This window comes from Magallana gigas, chromosome 5 (genome assembly GCF_963853765.1).
Source record: "Magallana gigas chromosome 5, xbMagGiga1.1, whole genome shotgun sequence".
In the NCBI taxonomy this organism is placed as follows: domain Eukaryota; kingdom Metazoa; phylum Mollusca; class Bivalvia; order Ostreida; family Ostreidae; genus Magallana; species Magallana gigas.
This window is the reverse complement of record NC_088857.1, coordinates 19,682,156-19,697,517: the sequence shown is the minus strand read 5'-3', so window position 1 is coordinate 19,697,517 and position 15,362 is coordinate 19,682,156. Positions and strand designations below refer to the sequence as shown.

Below are 15,362 nucleotides of genomic sequence, written 5' to 3'. Positions count from 1 at the left end.
ATTTTCCCTCATAGCCTAGTGTCATTGTTTGAATTGTACGTAGATGCTTTTTTTTTTTTTTTTTTTGAAAGACGCCTTTTTAATATTTGATGTTTATAACTATAATTGTAGTTTTAATAAGTCCAAAACCTTGCGTAAATTTTTGTGTGCAATAAATAAATGATTTTTTTTGGGATGGAACTGTAGCTTCATGGTCCGCAAACCCAAATTTCCCGTGGAGCTACATTTCTGCAGCTAATGATTTCAGATAATAAGTGTGCATACATTTTCGGTATATCAAATGATGAAAGCTTTGATTTATTTCATTCTCTCGACTTCCTTCAATACCATCATCTGTGCTAGCCAAAGGTTTATAGGATTGAAGGATGTTCGAAGAGAAGGGAAGCAGATCGTCAACCCTTGGCCAACAGACCGGAGATGTTTTAAATACCATTTTCTTTTCTAAGAAGACAGCAACAATAATATCTTTTGTAAAGGGAGACATTTGGGGTGTTTCAGTTTTCTTTAATTTCTATAAAAACGCCAACATTGGAATTATTAATCTGAGACCAAAATTATTCACTCCGCATTGCGATAGAACATTGCTCGTTTTCTTGATGTCAAAAATCACAAAATTACAATATTCATTGTATCCAACCACAATGGTCAATATTGTTCTAATCCTTAATTTTCCAATACAGTCTTTTTTTTAAGATAAGAAGCAATTCTTTGGTAAATAATATTTAAATCAAAATTCTGTTGCATCAATTCTCTTAACTTGATTTATATAGTAGAAAAAAAAAATCCTTCTTAAAAACATAAACATGAATTGCGCAATCGTGAGTTTTTTTCGGGGTGAGAAGGGGGGGGGGGGGTCTTTGGATGACACTCTTTCATCGATTTTTTTCAATACATTGGAGACAATTCCCTCGAGCTCCGTCACCCCCGGAAATATACGGTACTAAATATCTAAAAGGAGGCATGGCTCACTAAGTATACGAATTCGCCCACAATATCATAAACGCTTTTACAAATATTTTCAATATTATACAATATTTGCATCTCCTGAGTATGATATCCTCTACTATAGTATTTCTTACGGAAACTTATAGTAAATTTATAGCTCTATTGAAACTGACAGGACTGAAATCTACGCGCCCATTTTATCGATTGGTTGAAACCTACAGCGACCTAAGAAAAATCACGGACTGCACAACATAATCATGATGATGATAGACTCGAATTTCAATCAGAGACGATTTGGCTGTAACTTTCTTTTATAGTCTGTCCCAAGATATTTATGCTGCACATTTGGACGATTTTTAATAAAAATACACTTACTTGTGAAAGAAGTGCAATTGAAATAGTTGAAAGGGATATTTTCCTAGATAATTTCATTGACACATTATCATCTTTCACTCGGAAAAAGTTACAGGAACGAAAACAGATTCCTTACGGAGATTTATAATGGGGAATGTTTACATCTTTTCGGAATACACTCGGAATACATCGCGCAATATTTCAACGTTATCATCCGGGCTTGCTGCAATGCAAAATTTCCGTAGACATCACATTTTTTAGCATTGTATTGAAACCTGATAAGCTAACAGGGGCGTTTTGACTGAGAAATCTTCGGAATTTTTCATACTTTTGAATGAACATCGTTTGAATCCTGAGGTATTTATAAATATCAAACAATTAAGCCAAACGTGAATCCAAAATATCTTGGGACAGAGTATAGCTAACGTAATGATTTACATTAACAGAAATTTAGTTAATTTAACTTAATTGTTACATTCAATTTATTAATTTGCTAGAAAAAAGATGTAAATACTAAACAATAAAATGCTTTATGTGGTGATTCATGCGGGTTATGAATGTAATGATCATTGCATAAAAATATTACATAACCCACTAACGCTATACCTCATTGTCAAACCATTCATCATAAATGTGTTTTTGAATGTGTTTTACAGTCGCACACTATATTTTATGCAATGTATTCCAAAATACACATTCAATTGTAAATTAAACGTAGAAATTCAATAAATGTATATTACATTACGAATATGCAAGGAGAAGCAGTGGCTTTTTTGTTCGTTTATTTTGGGGTAGGGGGGAGGGGCATTGGGGGGGGGGGGTCATACGAAAAAAAAAGAACATACTGAAAAGGAAAAAAAGACATATGCTATATACGTATACAAATTTAATGAAAATAGAGATGTTTGTATCACAAAACAAAATATATATTTTAGGTAACTGTAATCAGACAACATAATGTCCTGTTGTCCACTGTGCACCGTTCTTAAACTGAAGTCCGCTGGTTACACCGAGGTACAATTCATTTCTTTCTGATCTGATTCCTTTGGACGAAGATCTTCATTCTGCAAGACTATACATGTGCCGTTATTTTTCTCAGGTTCCACAGTAATTAGCTGCAAATAAATAAGTATAGAAAAGAATATCAAACAGTTCTTCTTTAACAGGTACATGTATAACAATAATATTTCAAATAACTCGTTTTAATATTTAGATACATACTATTGTACATGTATATAGCTGTACACTGGTATTTTCAAAAACTCAAGTATTTATTGTTTCCACCTATCGACAATGCAAAAACTGAATAACCTTATAGATGTTTAATGTGCCGGAAAATACATGTACCATGCAATATTTTGCAAACATATAGTTTACATGTAGTTCATATATTATTTCCAATCGCAACTTCACGGGTCTTTCCGGCAGGCTCGGACAACACCTCGAATGTATTAATATTACCGGATGTTAGGATTTTATACAAAATGGAGTCGCTTCCCATTAAAACAGACATCGGCTAAACAGCATTGTATGTCGCCTTTGTAGTATATTTTATACTATTATATCGTTGACTTTAATTATTTCTAGCTCACATCTCCACAGATCGTAATATGTGTATTATTTATACATGTATGAAGTTTTATAAAACGGGGGTTCGTCATGGACGCCGATGTAATACATTCAAAGTGTTTTTCCGAGCTTGCAGGAAAGGCCCGAGAAGTTAACGTTGCAATTGATATTATTCCACTTTTAAATTAACAGATTCACATACCTTGACGTCAGACCCGTTACGAGTTATTGGGTCACAAAATGAATTTTTCTCCGAACAGTGGTTATTGAACCCTATTATTCGAAAGAAAGAATTGTAACAATAAAACATCATCTACCTTCCACAAATGATATTTAGAATCGATATACAAATTGCCATCGTTATGTAGCTAGAACCATTTTACAAGAGCTTGGACTTTAGGTAGTTGTGTCAAACGGCAATGTGGCGTAGGCCTATCTATTTCATTGTAGGCCACTCAGCCATTGCTCTTTGAAATCAACAGGATTTGTCTGGCTTTTGAGTTAAGACTACGCAATCGGTGTATATTTCGCTTGAAACCAGCGTCATTTTAACTCGTTTTGACGCAAGAAATAGATCGTTACACCCTTCAGAAAGTCCAAGGTCTTGTTAAAAAGGTTCTAAAGTTTGTCTCATTAAAAGGCCTTGCATGAATTTATTTATCTTATAACAGTATTTTACAAGCCATGCCAAAAATGTTTGGATTTTTCTTTTTATGCAATATTAAGACTAAAAAAATATTTTTCATAGAAAACAAAAAAATCATTGATTCACACACTATAAATGCGCTACTAAAAATTGATCGATCTGTTAATGCAACTCATTAGTAACAGATATGAGTTTTACCATGACCTAAGGGCTCTTCACCTATATCCAGTATACCAATTTTCATTCGCGACGACTTTATTTTGCGATTTAACGGAGATGAATTGGTTCGCTGCGACTTTTTTCACAAACAAGAGGCCAATAGGTCTTAACGGTCACCGAGTACCATAGCCCCTACACAGAATTGTCGAGGAGTCTCATAAATGCATAATTGAGTTTCATTATGGAGTAGAAGAGTATAATAATGTAATATCATCCACCTCCCTGCCTGAAATCTTTCGAAAAGGACTCTAACCCTATAGTTTAACATAAGACTTAGAGCTCTTAACAGTGTTTATTATACTTTCATGTTAAATACTGAAATCTGATTGGTCTTGACGCAGTTGATAATCCGTTCTATTACCCTCAGCGTTAGCAACACACTTGGCAACGGGTAACACAACGAATTGTTACATGCGTATACGGTTCGCCGAATAATTCACGTCATTTCTATATAAAAGCAGTAAAAAAGTTTAAAATTTAAAAAAAAACTTTTCAATTAAGACACTCAGTATAATAAAATAAATAGTGCCTGTTTGGGAGGATAACAGTTGAAATTGACACCCCTCAAAAACCATTTTAAACCTCCGCTTCGCGTCGGTTGACAATGGTTTTCTCGGAGTGTCAATATCAACTGTTATCCTTCCAAATATGCACTATTTATACAATGACATACTATAGAAAATGTGCACAATTCCTTTCAAATTGTTTATCCCAGTTATGTTAATTTAAGAAATAGGTTTTATAGTTATATATTTTCATAGATAAACTTAAACAAGGTGGCTAGTATACTACTTATTACTTTACTGTTAACAAATCTACCTGTTTATTTTTTAAAAAATTAAAAACTGTTTTTGTTTTAAATGATAACAACACTTGCATAACTATTTTGATCATACACGGCAACTTCTTAATTACATCTATACTACTATATTGAAATAATAGACTCGAATATTTCAGTTTTAATACTCTATTTTAAACATCATTGGTACTACTTGAAGATTACCAATTTGGGGGGGGGGGGGTTTCAGTCAAGCTTCGTTAAATAAATAAATAATCAACGAAAATTCCTCAAAAAATTCCGGAAATCAGCTGGATTTTTTGGATTTTACAATCTTGCGCATGCGCATTACATTCACGCTAAATCACGGGAGGCTCTTTATTTTATGTTTCCACAATATCACATTTGCATGGATAAACTTGGAAACGATAAAACAAATGCGTGTTAATTTCCATTGGAAATGTTTCTGTTCATTTTAGAAAATACGGGAGATAACTCTAACACAGTGCATTTACTATAAAAAAAAATCCCGAGAGTTTCGAATGTCAACATGGTGTGTAAAAAACGTTGTTGAAATATGTTGAAATATGTATGCCCCCCCCCCACCCTTACGACCTGAACCCCTGACCCAGGGGCCATGAATTTCACAATTTAGGTAGAGGAATCCGTAGACATCATAACTATGCATTCAGTTTTTCCCCCACATGTGTGGGAGTAAAGATGAAGATTTTCTAAGATTTGATACAATTTCACTTCCGTTTTTGTGGCTGTCTCACCTAGTCCAAAACACGTGTATCAGGGCTGATACACTACTAGGTATATGCTTTTAGCCGATAATTAACGGAAAGGGGTGTGATATAACATCCGAAGATTGCCGGAGAGGGGTGTGATATAAATCTTATATCACACCCCTAGGGTTTATATCACACCCCTAGGCGAATTTCCTGTTTATATCGCACAGGGCGGAAAAGGGTATATTTTCTATTATTATATGATATATTATACATTGTAATATGTAAGGTGTAGATAGAGGAATGTCCAAGGTTTAGATATGTTGTATAGCCAAGGATAAAAAAAGTTTACAATGCAGACCATGTATATGTTTGCATGTAAAATGAATCTCTTTCAATAGGCGAACAAATTCCACACACCGGACCTAGCGTCCTCCACTGTAGACACGTTGGTTGTTTTTGTGTGCTCGTACCCTATCCCTGTCTTTGTCTTGTACGGGTTGATTGTCTTCTGCAGGTTCGGATTAAACCTGATGGCGTCCGTCGATTTTCTCAGCTTTACCTTAAAATGCAAAACACCATGCTTACCACAAACGTCATTGAGCAAAAAGTTGACCATACCTGTTACATAGTTACACATATCTACATTTCATTTCATAAACGTGTTTTCTTTTTTATTTTTGCGACAACTAAATATAAACCAGTGTGTGACACTTTAAAAGAATAATATCGCCGGAATAAAATTATTTAAAAGACCAAATACAAGTTCGCTTAAATTTAGTCTTACAATTCAGCATTTTCAACTCTTTATACAGTGTTAAATGGATATAATTGATAAAAAAAATAGATATATTAAATAAACAAAATAACATGTATAATAAAAATGTAGTATACGCAAGCAACTCTGGCGATTATTTGTGTCACTTTTTAATAGATAAGTTCATTTTAATCTAAAGACGTTTACCTTTGGAACAAATAGGATACAGAGCACCAATGTGGTCGTAAACACACAGACAACAGATGTAAAGATGAATTTAGCCGTTGGTTTCTCAGGGGGTAAGACAAAAGTGACCGGTACACACAGGGCGCACACGATAACTATGTTGTACACACAGAACCCGATGTATTTGGAATCATTGAGGGAGGGGACTTTAATGTGCCGTGTTTCCCAGGCCAGGAAGGTCCCCAGGGCTAATAGAGCCCCTTTACTGATGTACTGGGCGGACAGCCAGTAGGACTGAAATTCGTTATAGCACACGTGAAATGTCTCGATGAGTATCGTATCTGAATTCTCTTGCTGTAAAAAAAAATCGCTTTCATTACATCAGAGACATAAATGACATTATGTTTTTTATGTCTCTGATTACATCAAATAAAGAATTCAATACTAATACTGATTGTTATTGCAACGATTGAAAAGCTATACCTTTATATGCAATGCAGATATTACGAAATGCAAGAAATACTTTCATAAGAATATCAAATTGTCAAAATCAATTATTAATGCACTAGAAAAAAGACTTCGTACGTAACAACTATCATTAAAATGTCTGGCGCCAACGTTGCATAAAAATAAAAGTCATAAAAAATGTTGGGTTTTTTTTTTTTTTTTTGGTTATTTTTTTTTTAAAAGTGGGCGCTGTTTGCATGACAGACGACATTCCATTAAACCCAAACAAATAATATACCTCGACTGTAACGTTTTTCTGTATCATCCTGAGCGGATGGAAGAAGGTCCAAAACGTAAGGAAAAGAAAGTCGAGCAGCACCAGAGCGCCAAGAATCCCGAACAGATGGGCATCGCTGATAGTTTGCTGCATGAAAAATTGATAGACAAGTTCACCTGAAGTTGCCACATCAAAACATACATGACGTCTTTTATTCTTTGTAATTAACCTAACTTTACTGGGTGATGAAGGAATAAAAGAGGATTGTTTTTGTTACATAATGATTTTGTTTTTTGTTTAATCACGTACAAAAAATTAAGTGCAGGAAGTTACTGTATGATAATTATACAGAGGAATATCGGGCAATTATGATTTTAGGAGACATATAATTTCAAATTCTTCGATTTGTTTTTCAAACAAAATACAGTTAATTCCGTTGTGTATTGCTTTCTAAACGACTGGAGAATATTTTTGTTGAATAAGTTTTGTCTGAAAACCTGTGATCCTAAAAAATTCGCATTTGGACAAGGGAAAGCTATTTGATATATGCTAATTTCAAAGCAGTTTAATCCCACGAAGGACACGTACGAAGTAAAATAATCGATTCGAAGTCTTATATTTACCCAAGTTAATAATGTAATAATTTTTACTGCAATATTCTAAAAACGAAAGCAAAAATTCTAAACAACAAAGCATACAATGTATATCAATAATAAATAAAAATTTATTTTTTATCATTTCTATAAATCATCATGAACTGTCATAGAATACAGAGGTGTGTGACAAATAAGTTACAAATTAAGAGAATGAAATGTGGAAAAATAATTTTAACGGGGATTTTTTTTTCTCAATCTTGTATAAAACCTACGACATGAAAAGGAATTCATCAACATACAAATGTTTATAAAAAAAAAATTTCTAATATAGCATTCAATTGCATAAAAAAACCTCAATTAATTTCCGAAATACATGTGTGTGAAAATGACTCCTAATAGGTATTCTTATTCGTTACCCGAAACAAAGCGCACTTATTTACCACAAAATGCAAACAAATATATCTTCAATAGCTTTATGATATCATATCCCTTTTTTGTGTTGAATGTAATTATTCAAAACATTATAATCATTCATTCCTTCATATTATCATAATAATCATAATTTGGATTAGAGGGTGCATGGCTATTGCTGAGAGGTAATCATAAAAATATCAAGTTAACCATTTATTTTTTTCTCTCTAATGTTTGTTCATTGTTGGGATGTTCAGCTATCATTTACAACCAAACTTTTAAAGTTTCCTCTTCAAAAATTAAGAAAATTAAAGTGCTAATAGTATTTTTCATCATTTTCGACTAAATCTTAGAAATATTCCAAAATTTTGAAGTCATAATTATTTTTTGAAACTAGACTCTTGTTGCTATAGCAACAAAAAGGTCTTCCGTTCCTCATGTATAAATCTGTACAAAAGATCCATTTCTCTTGTAAACAGAAAATGGATATTATTTATACTAAAAAGGAATTCCCAAGAAATGAACAAAACAAAAAGACAAAACGTCATTTTTGAGTACTTTCTGTGACGACCGGAAGTTACGCCGGATCATACAAAACATAGTAAACATATCTTCATACATTGTGTTGTATTTCCTCAAATTTTGGATGTTCAAGTTTTTGTTAGTTATAATATCTCGTTGAGAAATGGTTTTTGTCTCGGGACCGGAAAGGAACGAACGGAAGTGATTAAGAAATTGAAAATACGTATTTTAGTACATTTACCTATGATAAGTTATTGTTCGTCACATTGAGAAAATGCTAAAAAAAATTCTAATTAAAAAAAAACAACAACCTTTTATTGCTTGAACACTTCGAGTGAAAACCGGAAGTGACGTACGACCAAATGGAACCCGTTAAACACATGTTCATTCAAATGTCCATTATCCATACAAGTTTTGTGTCTTGATCTCTCAAAGTTTCTGAGATCTAGGGGGTAGTTTGTTTTTTTAAAAAGAAGGCTACCTGAGATATTTGAGATGTCTCCACGGAAGTAGAACTTTTTTGGGTTTTTTTACGATCTGTGGATGACTTCCTGTATTTTTATAACTAAAAAGTTACTTCCATGCTAAATAACCAACATATTTTTAAAAAATCCGAACTTGGTGTACTTCCTGTGACGACCGGAAGTGACGCCGGATGAAACAAAATAGTGTTACACGTGTCCATACACAGGTCTATAATCCTACAAAGTTTGGTTGTTGAAGTCGTTACCGTTTTTGAGATCTCGTCGATATAAGGTTTTTTGTCTCAAGACAGGAAACGGACAAACGGAAGTGCTTAATGAAATTTAATTTTTTTATATTTTGTTACTTTCCTTTTTTACATTATTATTCATCGAAGTAGCTAAAACTATCAAATAAAAACAGTTTTATGGATAAACAGTTTGATTTGTTTTAACTCTTCCGCTGTGGACCGGAAGTGACGAAAGACAAAATGAAACTGTTTAAACACATTTTCAATCAAATGTCTATGATTAGTGAAAGTTTCGTGTCTTAATCACGTACAGTACCTGAGAACTTGCGGGTACAAAATATGTTTTAAAAAAGCTTCCTGAGATAATCGAGATATCTCACCGGAAGTAGATTTTTTTTGTTTATTTAACATTGTATAGATGACATATGTAAGGATCTATACTAATATCTTTATTCTATGGGAAATAAATTAGATATGTAAAAACAAAATTTTTTGAAGTGCTTCCGGTGACGACCGGAAGTTACGCCGAACAAAACAAAAATGTTTAAACACATCTACAACTATAGGTCTATCATCCCACAAAGTTTGGATGTTCAAGTCTTTACCGTTTCTGAGATCTCGTTGGTACAAGCTTTTTCAACGCGGGACAGGAAACGGACGACCGGAAACGATTTTTGATAAAATGAAAAAAACGCCTCGAGATATTGTCATTTTATTCCATTCCAGAAAATTTCACATAAATCTATTCAGTTATCTCTGAGAAATCTTGTGGACAAAAACTGGGAAAAAAATAATAATAATAACTAGACTCTTGTTGCAAAAGCAACAAAAAGGTCTTCCGTTTTGATATACATGAATCAATTTAACCGTAGACATTGCTTCTCTTACATAGAGAAAATAGTTAATATGATAAGTATTGTAAATGATATATCCAGATGTTACTTCCATGTAAAACAACGAGATTGAAAAAGATATCAATTTTTGAAGTACTCTCTTTTTGAAGTAATGCCGAACTAAACAAAACAGGTTACAAAGTTTGGTTGTTAAAAATATGATTTATTTGAATCCTTCCGGTGAAAACCGGAAGTGGCAGTTGACAAAATAAAACCCACTAACATATGATCAATCAAATGTCTATCATTCAAGAACGCTTGGTGACTCATTCACGTACAGTGACAAAAATCTTGCGGGCATCAAATTTGTAAAAGGGGAAGCTACATAGAGATATTTGAGATATCTCACCGGAAGGAACAGTTAATTGAAAATTAAACATTATAAATATGACAAATCCAAGATTGTACACTGATATATTCATTCCATGTAAAAGAAATAAATAAAGAAAAAACATATTATTTGTAGTGCTTCCGGTGACAACTGGAAGTTATGCCGAACAAAATAAAATAGTTGAAAAAAATGTACATATATAGGTCTATCATCCCACAAAGTTTGATTGTTCAAGTCGACATCGTTTATGAGATCTCGTCGAAATAAGGTTTTTTGTCTTGGGACAGGAAACGGACAAACGGAAGTGTTCAATGTAAATTGTATTAAATATTTCTTGTATACTTGTCTTTTGTACATTATTGTTCATCGAGCTCACTACAAATATCAAAGAAAAACAGTTAAACTGATAAAAAGTCCGATTTGTTTGAACTCCTCTTGTGTGGACCGGAAGTGACGGAAGACAAAACGAAACCGGTTAAACATATCTTCAATAAAATGTCTATCATCCATGAACGTTTTGCGCTTTGATCACTTATAGTTTCTGAGAACTCGTTTGTACAAAATGTGTTTCAAAAAAAGCTACCTGAGATATTTGAGATATCTCACCGGAAGTAGAATTTTTTTGTTGATATAACATTGCATTGATAACGTATGTATAGATTTATACTTATATATCTATTTTATGGCAAAAGAATTTAATGCGTAAAAATAGTTATTTTTGAAGAGCTTCCGGTGACGACCGGAAGTTACGCCGAACAAAACAGAATAGAGTAAACACATGTACATACATAGGTCTATCATCCCACAAAGTTTTATTGTTCAAGTTGTCACCGTTTTTGAGATCTCATCGAAATAAGGTTTTTAGTCTCGGGACAGGAAACGGACAAACGGAAGTGCTTAATGTAAAATTTATTAGTTATTTTTTGTATACTTGCCCTTTGCATTTTATTGTTCATCGAGCACACTACAGATATCAAAGACAAAAAGTTAAACTGATAAACAGCTCGATTTGTTTGAACTCTTCCTGTGTGGACCGGAAGTGACGGAAGACAAAATGAAACCGGTTAAACACATCCTCAATTAAATGTCTATCATCCATAAAAGTCTTGTGCTTTGATCTCTTATAGTCACTGATATCTCGTTTGTACAAAATGTGTTTCAAAAAAGCTTCCTGAGATATTTGAGATATCTCACCGGAAGTGGAATTTTGTTGTTGATATAACATCGCAAAGATTACTTTTGTGTAGATTTATGCTTAAATATTGATTCTATTGAAAAGGAATTTAATGCGTAAAAGTTGTTAATTTTGAAGTACTTCCGGTGACGACCGGAAGTTACGACGAACAAAACAAAATAGTTTAAACACATCTACAGCTATAGGTCTATCATCCCACAAAGTTTGGATGTTTAAGTCTCCACCGTTTTTGAGATCTCGAATGTACAAGCTTTTTAAACGCGGGACAGGAAACGGACGACCGGAAATGATTTTTGACAAAATGAAAAAAACGCCTCGAGATATTGTCATTATCCTTCATTCCAGAAAATTTCACAAAAATCTATCCAGCCATCTCTGAGAAATCTTGTGGACAAAAAAAAGGAAAAAAATAATAATAACTAGACACGATCTCGTTGCGAGCAACGAGGAGGTCTTCCGTCCGATTTTTAGAATATGCAATGACCTTACTCTTGACCTTCATCAACGAAACGTAATCGGAAAAGGAGACGGGATCTATGAGTAATGGGTGAAAGACTATCTATCCCTTTGGTGTCCCTTATTTGAGGGATCAGCTCCTTTTCATTCATTTTAGTCAAAAGGTATTTTTATGTACCACTAATAAGTATTTAGAAATTGGTTACCGTTTTTGAGAAATCTGGGAAAAATCGTTTTGATATCCGGTCCTAAAACTCCTTTTAGGGTCCAGATAAAAACAATATATATGGTTGTACATTGTTAAGCTCAATATTTTGAGCATCTTTTGTTAAATATTGCTTTCCAAAGTTTTCCTCTATTTTGAGATATTAAACATCAAAGCTTTAGACCTCTTGTCCCTTAAAATCCCTAATTACGTAACATAAGTGTAAATGATTGCCATGTACAGGTACATAACATTAGAATGAACATAATTGCTTCTATAACGTATCACCAAATATTTAACAGTAAAAAGTTATCATTAATAGACTTAAGAGCCCCCTCAGCCCCTTATTAGAAGGGCCAGCACCTTTTTCATGATTTCAAATGAAAGCTATTGTCAATTCTAACACTTTTTGTTCAACAAGTAATAACAAATTTTGTACCGTTCTTGAGATATCTTGAGAGGGTCGTGTTAGGGGCCAACCCTGTATCTCCTTTTAGGGACCGCATAACAAAGAAATTATAGTTGATTATTGTTAAGCTCTATATTTTGAGCATCTTTTGTTAAATATTGCTTATCCAAATGTTTTTCCATTTTGAGATATTATGCATTAAAGTTTTGGACTTCTGGCCCCTTAAAAATTACTAATTACGTAACATAGAAGTAAATGATTTCCATGTATAGGTAAATAACCTTAGAATGAATATAATTGCTTCTATAACGCATCACAAAATATTTCACGGTAAAAGGTTATCATTAAAAGACTTCAGAGCTCCCTCAGCCCCTTATTAGAAGGGCCAGCCCCTTTTTCTTGATTTCAAAAGAAAGCTTTTGTCAATTCAAACACATTTTGTTCAAAAAGTGTTTACAAATTTTGTACCGTTCTCGAGATATCTTGAGAGGGTCGTTTTAGGGGCCGACCCTGTAACTCCTTTTAGGGACCGCATAACAAGGACATTATGGTTTCAGGTTGTTAAGCTCTATATTTTCAGCATCTTTTGTTAAATATTGCTTATCCAAATGTTTCTTCATTTTGAGATATTGAGCATCAAAGTTTTGGACTTCTGGCCCCTTAAAATCCCTAATTACGTAACATAGAAGTAAATGATTGCCATGTATAGGTAAATAACCTAAGAATAAACATAATTGCTTATATAACGCATCACAAAATATTTCACGGTAAAAAGTTATTATTAAAATACTTTAGAGCCCCCTCCGCCCCTTATTTGAAGGGCCAGCCCCTTTTTCATGATCTCAAATGAAAGCTCTTGATTTAATTAAGTTTTTTTGTTCTACATGTTTTTACAAAATGTTTTCATGAAAAGAGATATTCAAAGAAAACCAAGAAAAATCACGACGCCTTATTTATCCTAATTTTCAAGCTCGGGCGAGCTTAGGCGCTCTTTGAGATAAAGATGATTAATGACCATTAGACACTAATTCAGTCTTTCGTCTATCAGCCCTGAAAAGTTCAACATCATATCTTAAATGGTAAAAGAGGAGTTCTCGTGACAAAATACCCCTATAAAAACCGATAAATCCATGATATCTCAAGACAGGAAGTGACGTCATAAACAAAAAAAATTTCCAACAAGGTTCAGATCAATACCTATCAGAACTGAAAATTTGACGTAAATCAGTTGAGCCGTTTCCGAGAAATCGCGTGCACAAAATCGGTAAGAAAAAAAAAAATAATAATAATAATAGGGAAAAAGAAACCTAAGAAAAACAATAAGGTCTTCCGTTGGAAACGGAAGACCTTAATAAGAAACATTACAATCACTATAAGGTCTTCCGTTGGAAACGGAAGACCTTAAAAAAACCTTACAATCACTATAAGGTCTTCCGTTGGAAACGGAAGACCTTAACAAGATAAAAGGGTATAAATTGGTACTTTATATACACACATGTTCAAGATATTGCATGTGTATCTTCATGAGATTTAAACAACTTTTGAATTTTAAGGCATATGTTAAAAGAAACTGTATCTTCTTTTTTCTCTAATCAAAAAGCGTTTATAAATCTACTAGTTACTGTTATCAGGCAATGTTATATTAAGATTAAATTCTTGAAAAATGAACTTGTTATTAGTGTAATCATTAATTCTTTTCAACAACTTGTATTATGAAATACGACTTTTCTGCCTTCACTGGCACATATTCAAGGAATCTCAAAACTGCTACGCCATTCTGGTTGGCGTAAATCCTTACTGAGCAAAATACATCAAGAGACAAATAATGAATTTTTCTCCAAATGACACGCATCTGAGCTCTTAACACGGACATAAAAGTTTTGCAAATAATTGCGAGGAAATAATATCCGAAGACATGGATGTTGATCGATGTTATTTTTCTTAATTGTCGTAAAAGGCAGTTGCAGTTTGTAGACGTAAAAGAGTAAACAGTGAACTTTCGTCTGCAGAAGTAAATAATCGTGCTATTGCATGACCTATATAGCATTATTACATTCATTTTAATGCGTCAAAGCAATTGTGTTTCACGGACTAGGGTTGCACGAATGCCATTAAAGTGCGCACGCGCACACAGACAAACACACACAGCCACTCAAAAGGATACATAACTATCTAAATATTGTTTACAAATTAATAAAAATAAACAAAAGTACAACAATATAATTCGCGCAAAAACTTTTGTTACTTGAAAATAGTTAAGAAAAATGAATATCTAAATATCCACGTATTTTAAGAAGACATTATTTGCCTCTGTTCATGGTGGCTGCTGAAATCAACATTCGACTCATGATTGTTATAGCAAAGAAGTGAGGTACTTAAATAATGAGTATGGTCTACCAAAAGTTTATTTATAAGACACACAAATTTAACAATACTAAGCATGTTAGAAAAACAACAACAAAAATACTTAATCTATAAAAATGTGCCAATAAGTTACCGGTTGTAAACACAAGTTTCGGGAATATGTTGTTATTCTTCACATTGATGAACACTTGTGGCAATTGAAAGGATAATATTCTACAAGTAGTCTTACCTTCTTTACCGTACCCTGCGTGAACAAAATGTGGACTCTGAAGGTTTTTGAAAACAGAGCTCCAAATCCAAGAGTAAAACCGACGGAGATTATCCAAACATTCAGCTGAAAGTCAAGATGGACGATGTTA

General features: G+C 33.3%; 1 protein-coding gene across 3 annotated transcripts in view; it reads right to left on the bottom strand.

Annotated features, from left to right (window-relative positions):
* Nucleotides 1-2,167: 2,167 nt before the first annotated feature.
* Nucleotides 2,168-15,362, bottom strand: part of LOC105330246 (gamma-aminobutyric acid type B receptor subunit 2) — a 28,956-nt gene continuing 15,761 nt past the window's right edge. For 2 of the 3 annotated variants that reach the window (XM_034445348.2, XM_066084614.1), the window contains 6 exons: nucleotides 15,233-15,337; nucleotides 6,931-7,056; nucleotides 6,207-6,539; nucleotides 5,663-5,804; nucleotides 3,071-3,141; nucleotides 2,168-2,414 (listed from right to left, as the gene is read on the bottom strand). In XM_034445348.2, the coding sequence (XP_034301239.2) occupies nucleotides 2,304-2,414; nucleotides 3,071-3,141; nucleotides 5,663-5,804; nucleotides 6,207-6,539; nucleotides 6,931-7,056; nucleotides 15,233-15,337 (888 nt within the window). In that variant the 3' untranslated portion in view covers nucleotides 2,168-2,303. The remainder of the gene's footprint in view (nucleotides 2,415-3,070; nucleotides 3,142-5,662; nucleotides 5,805-6,206; nucleotides 6,540-6,930; nucleotides 7,057-15,232; nucleotides 15,338-15,362) is intronic. The other variant, XR_010713992.1, reaches the window with a different exon arrangement.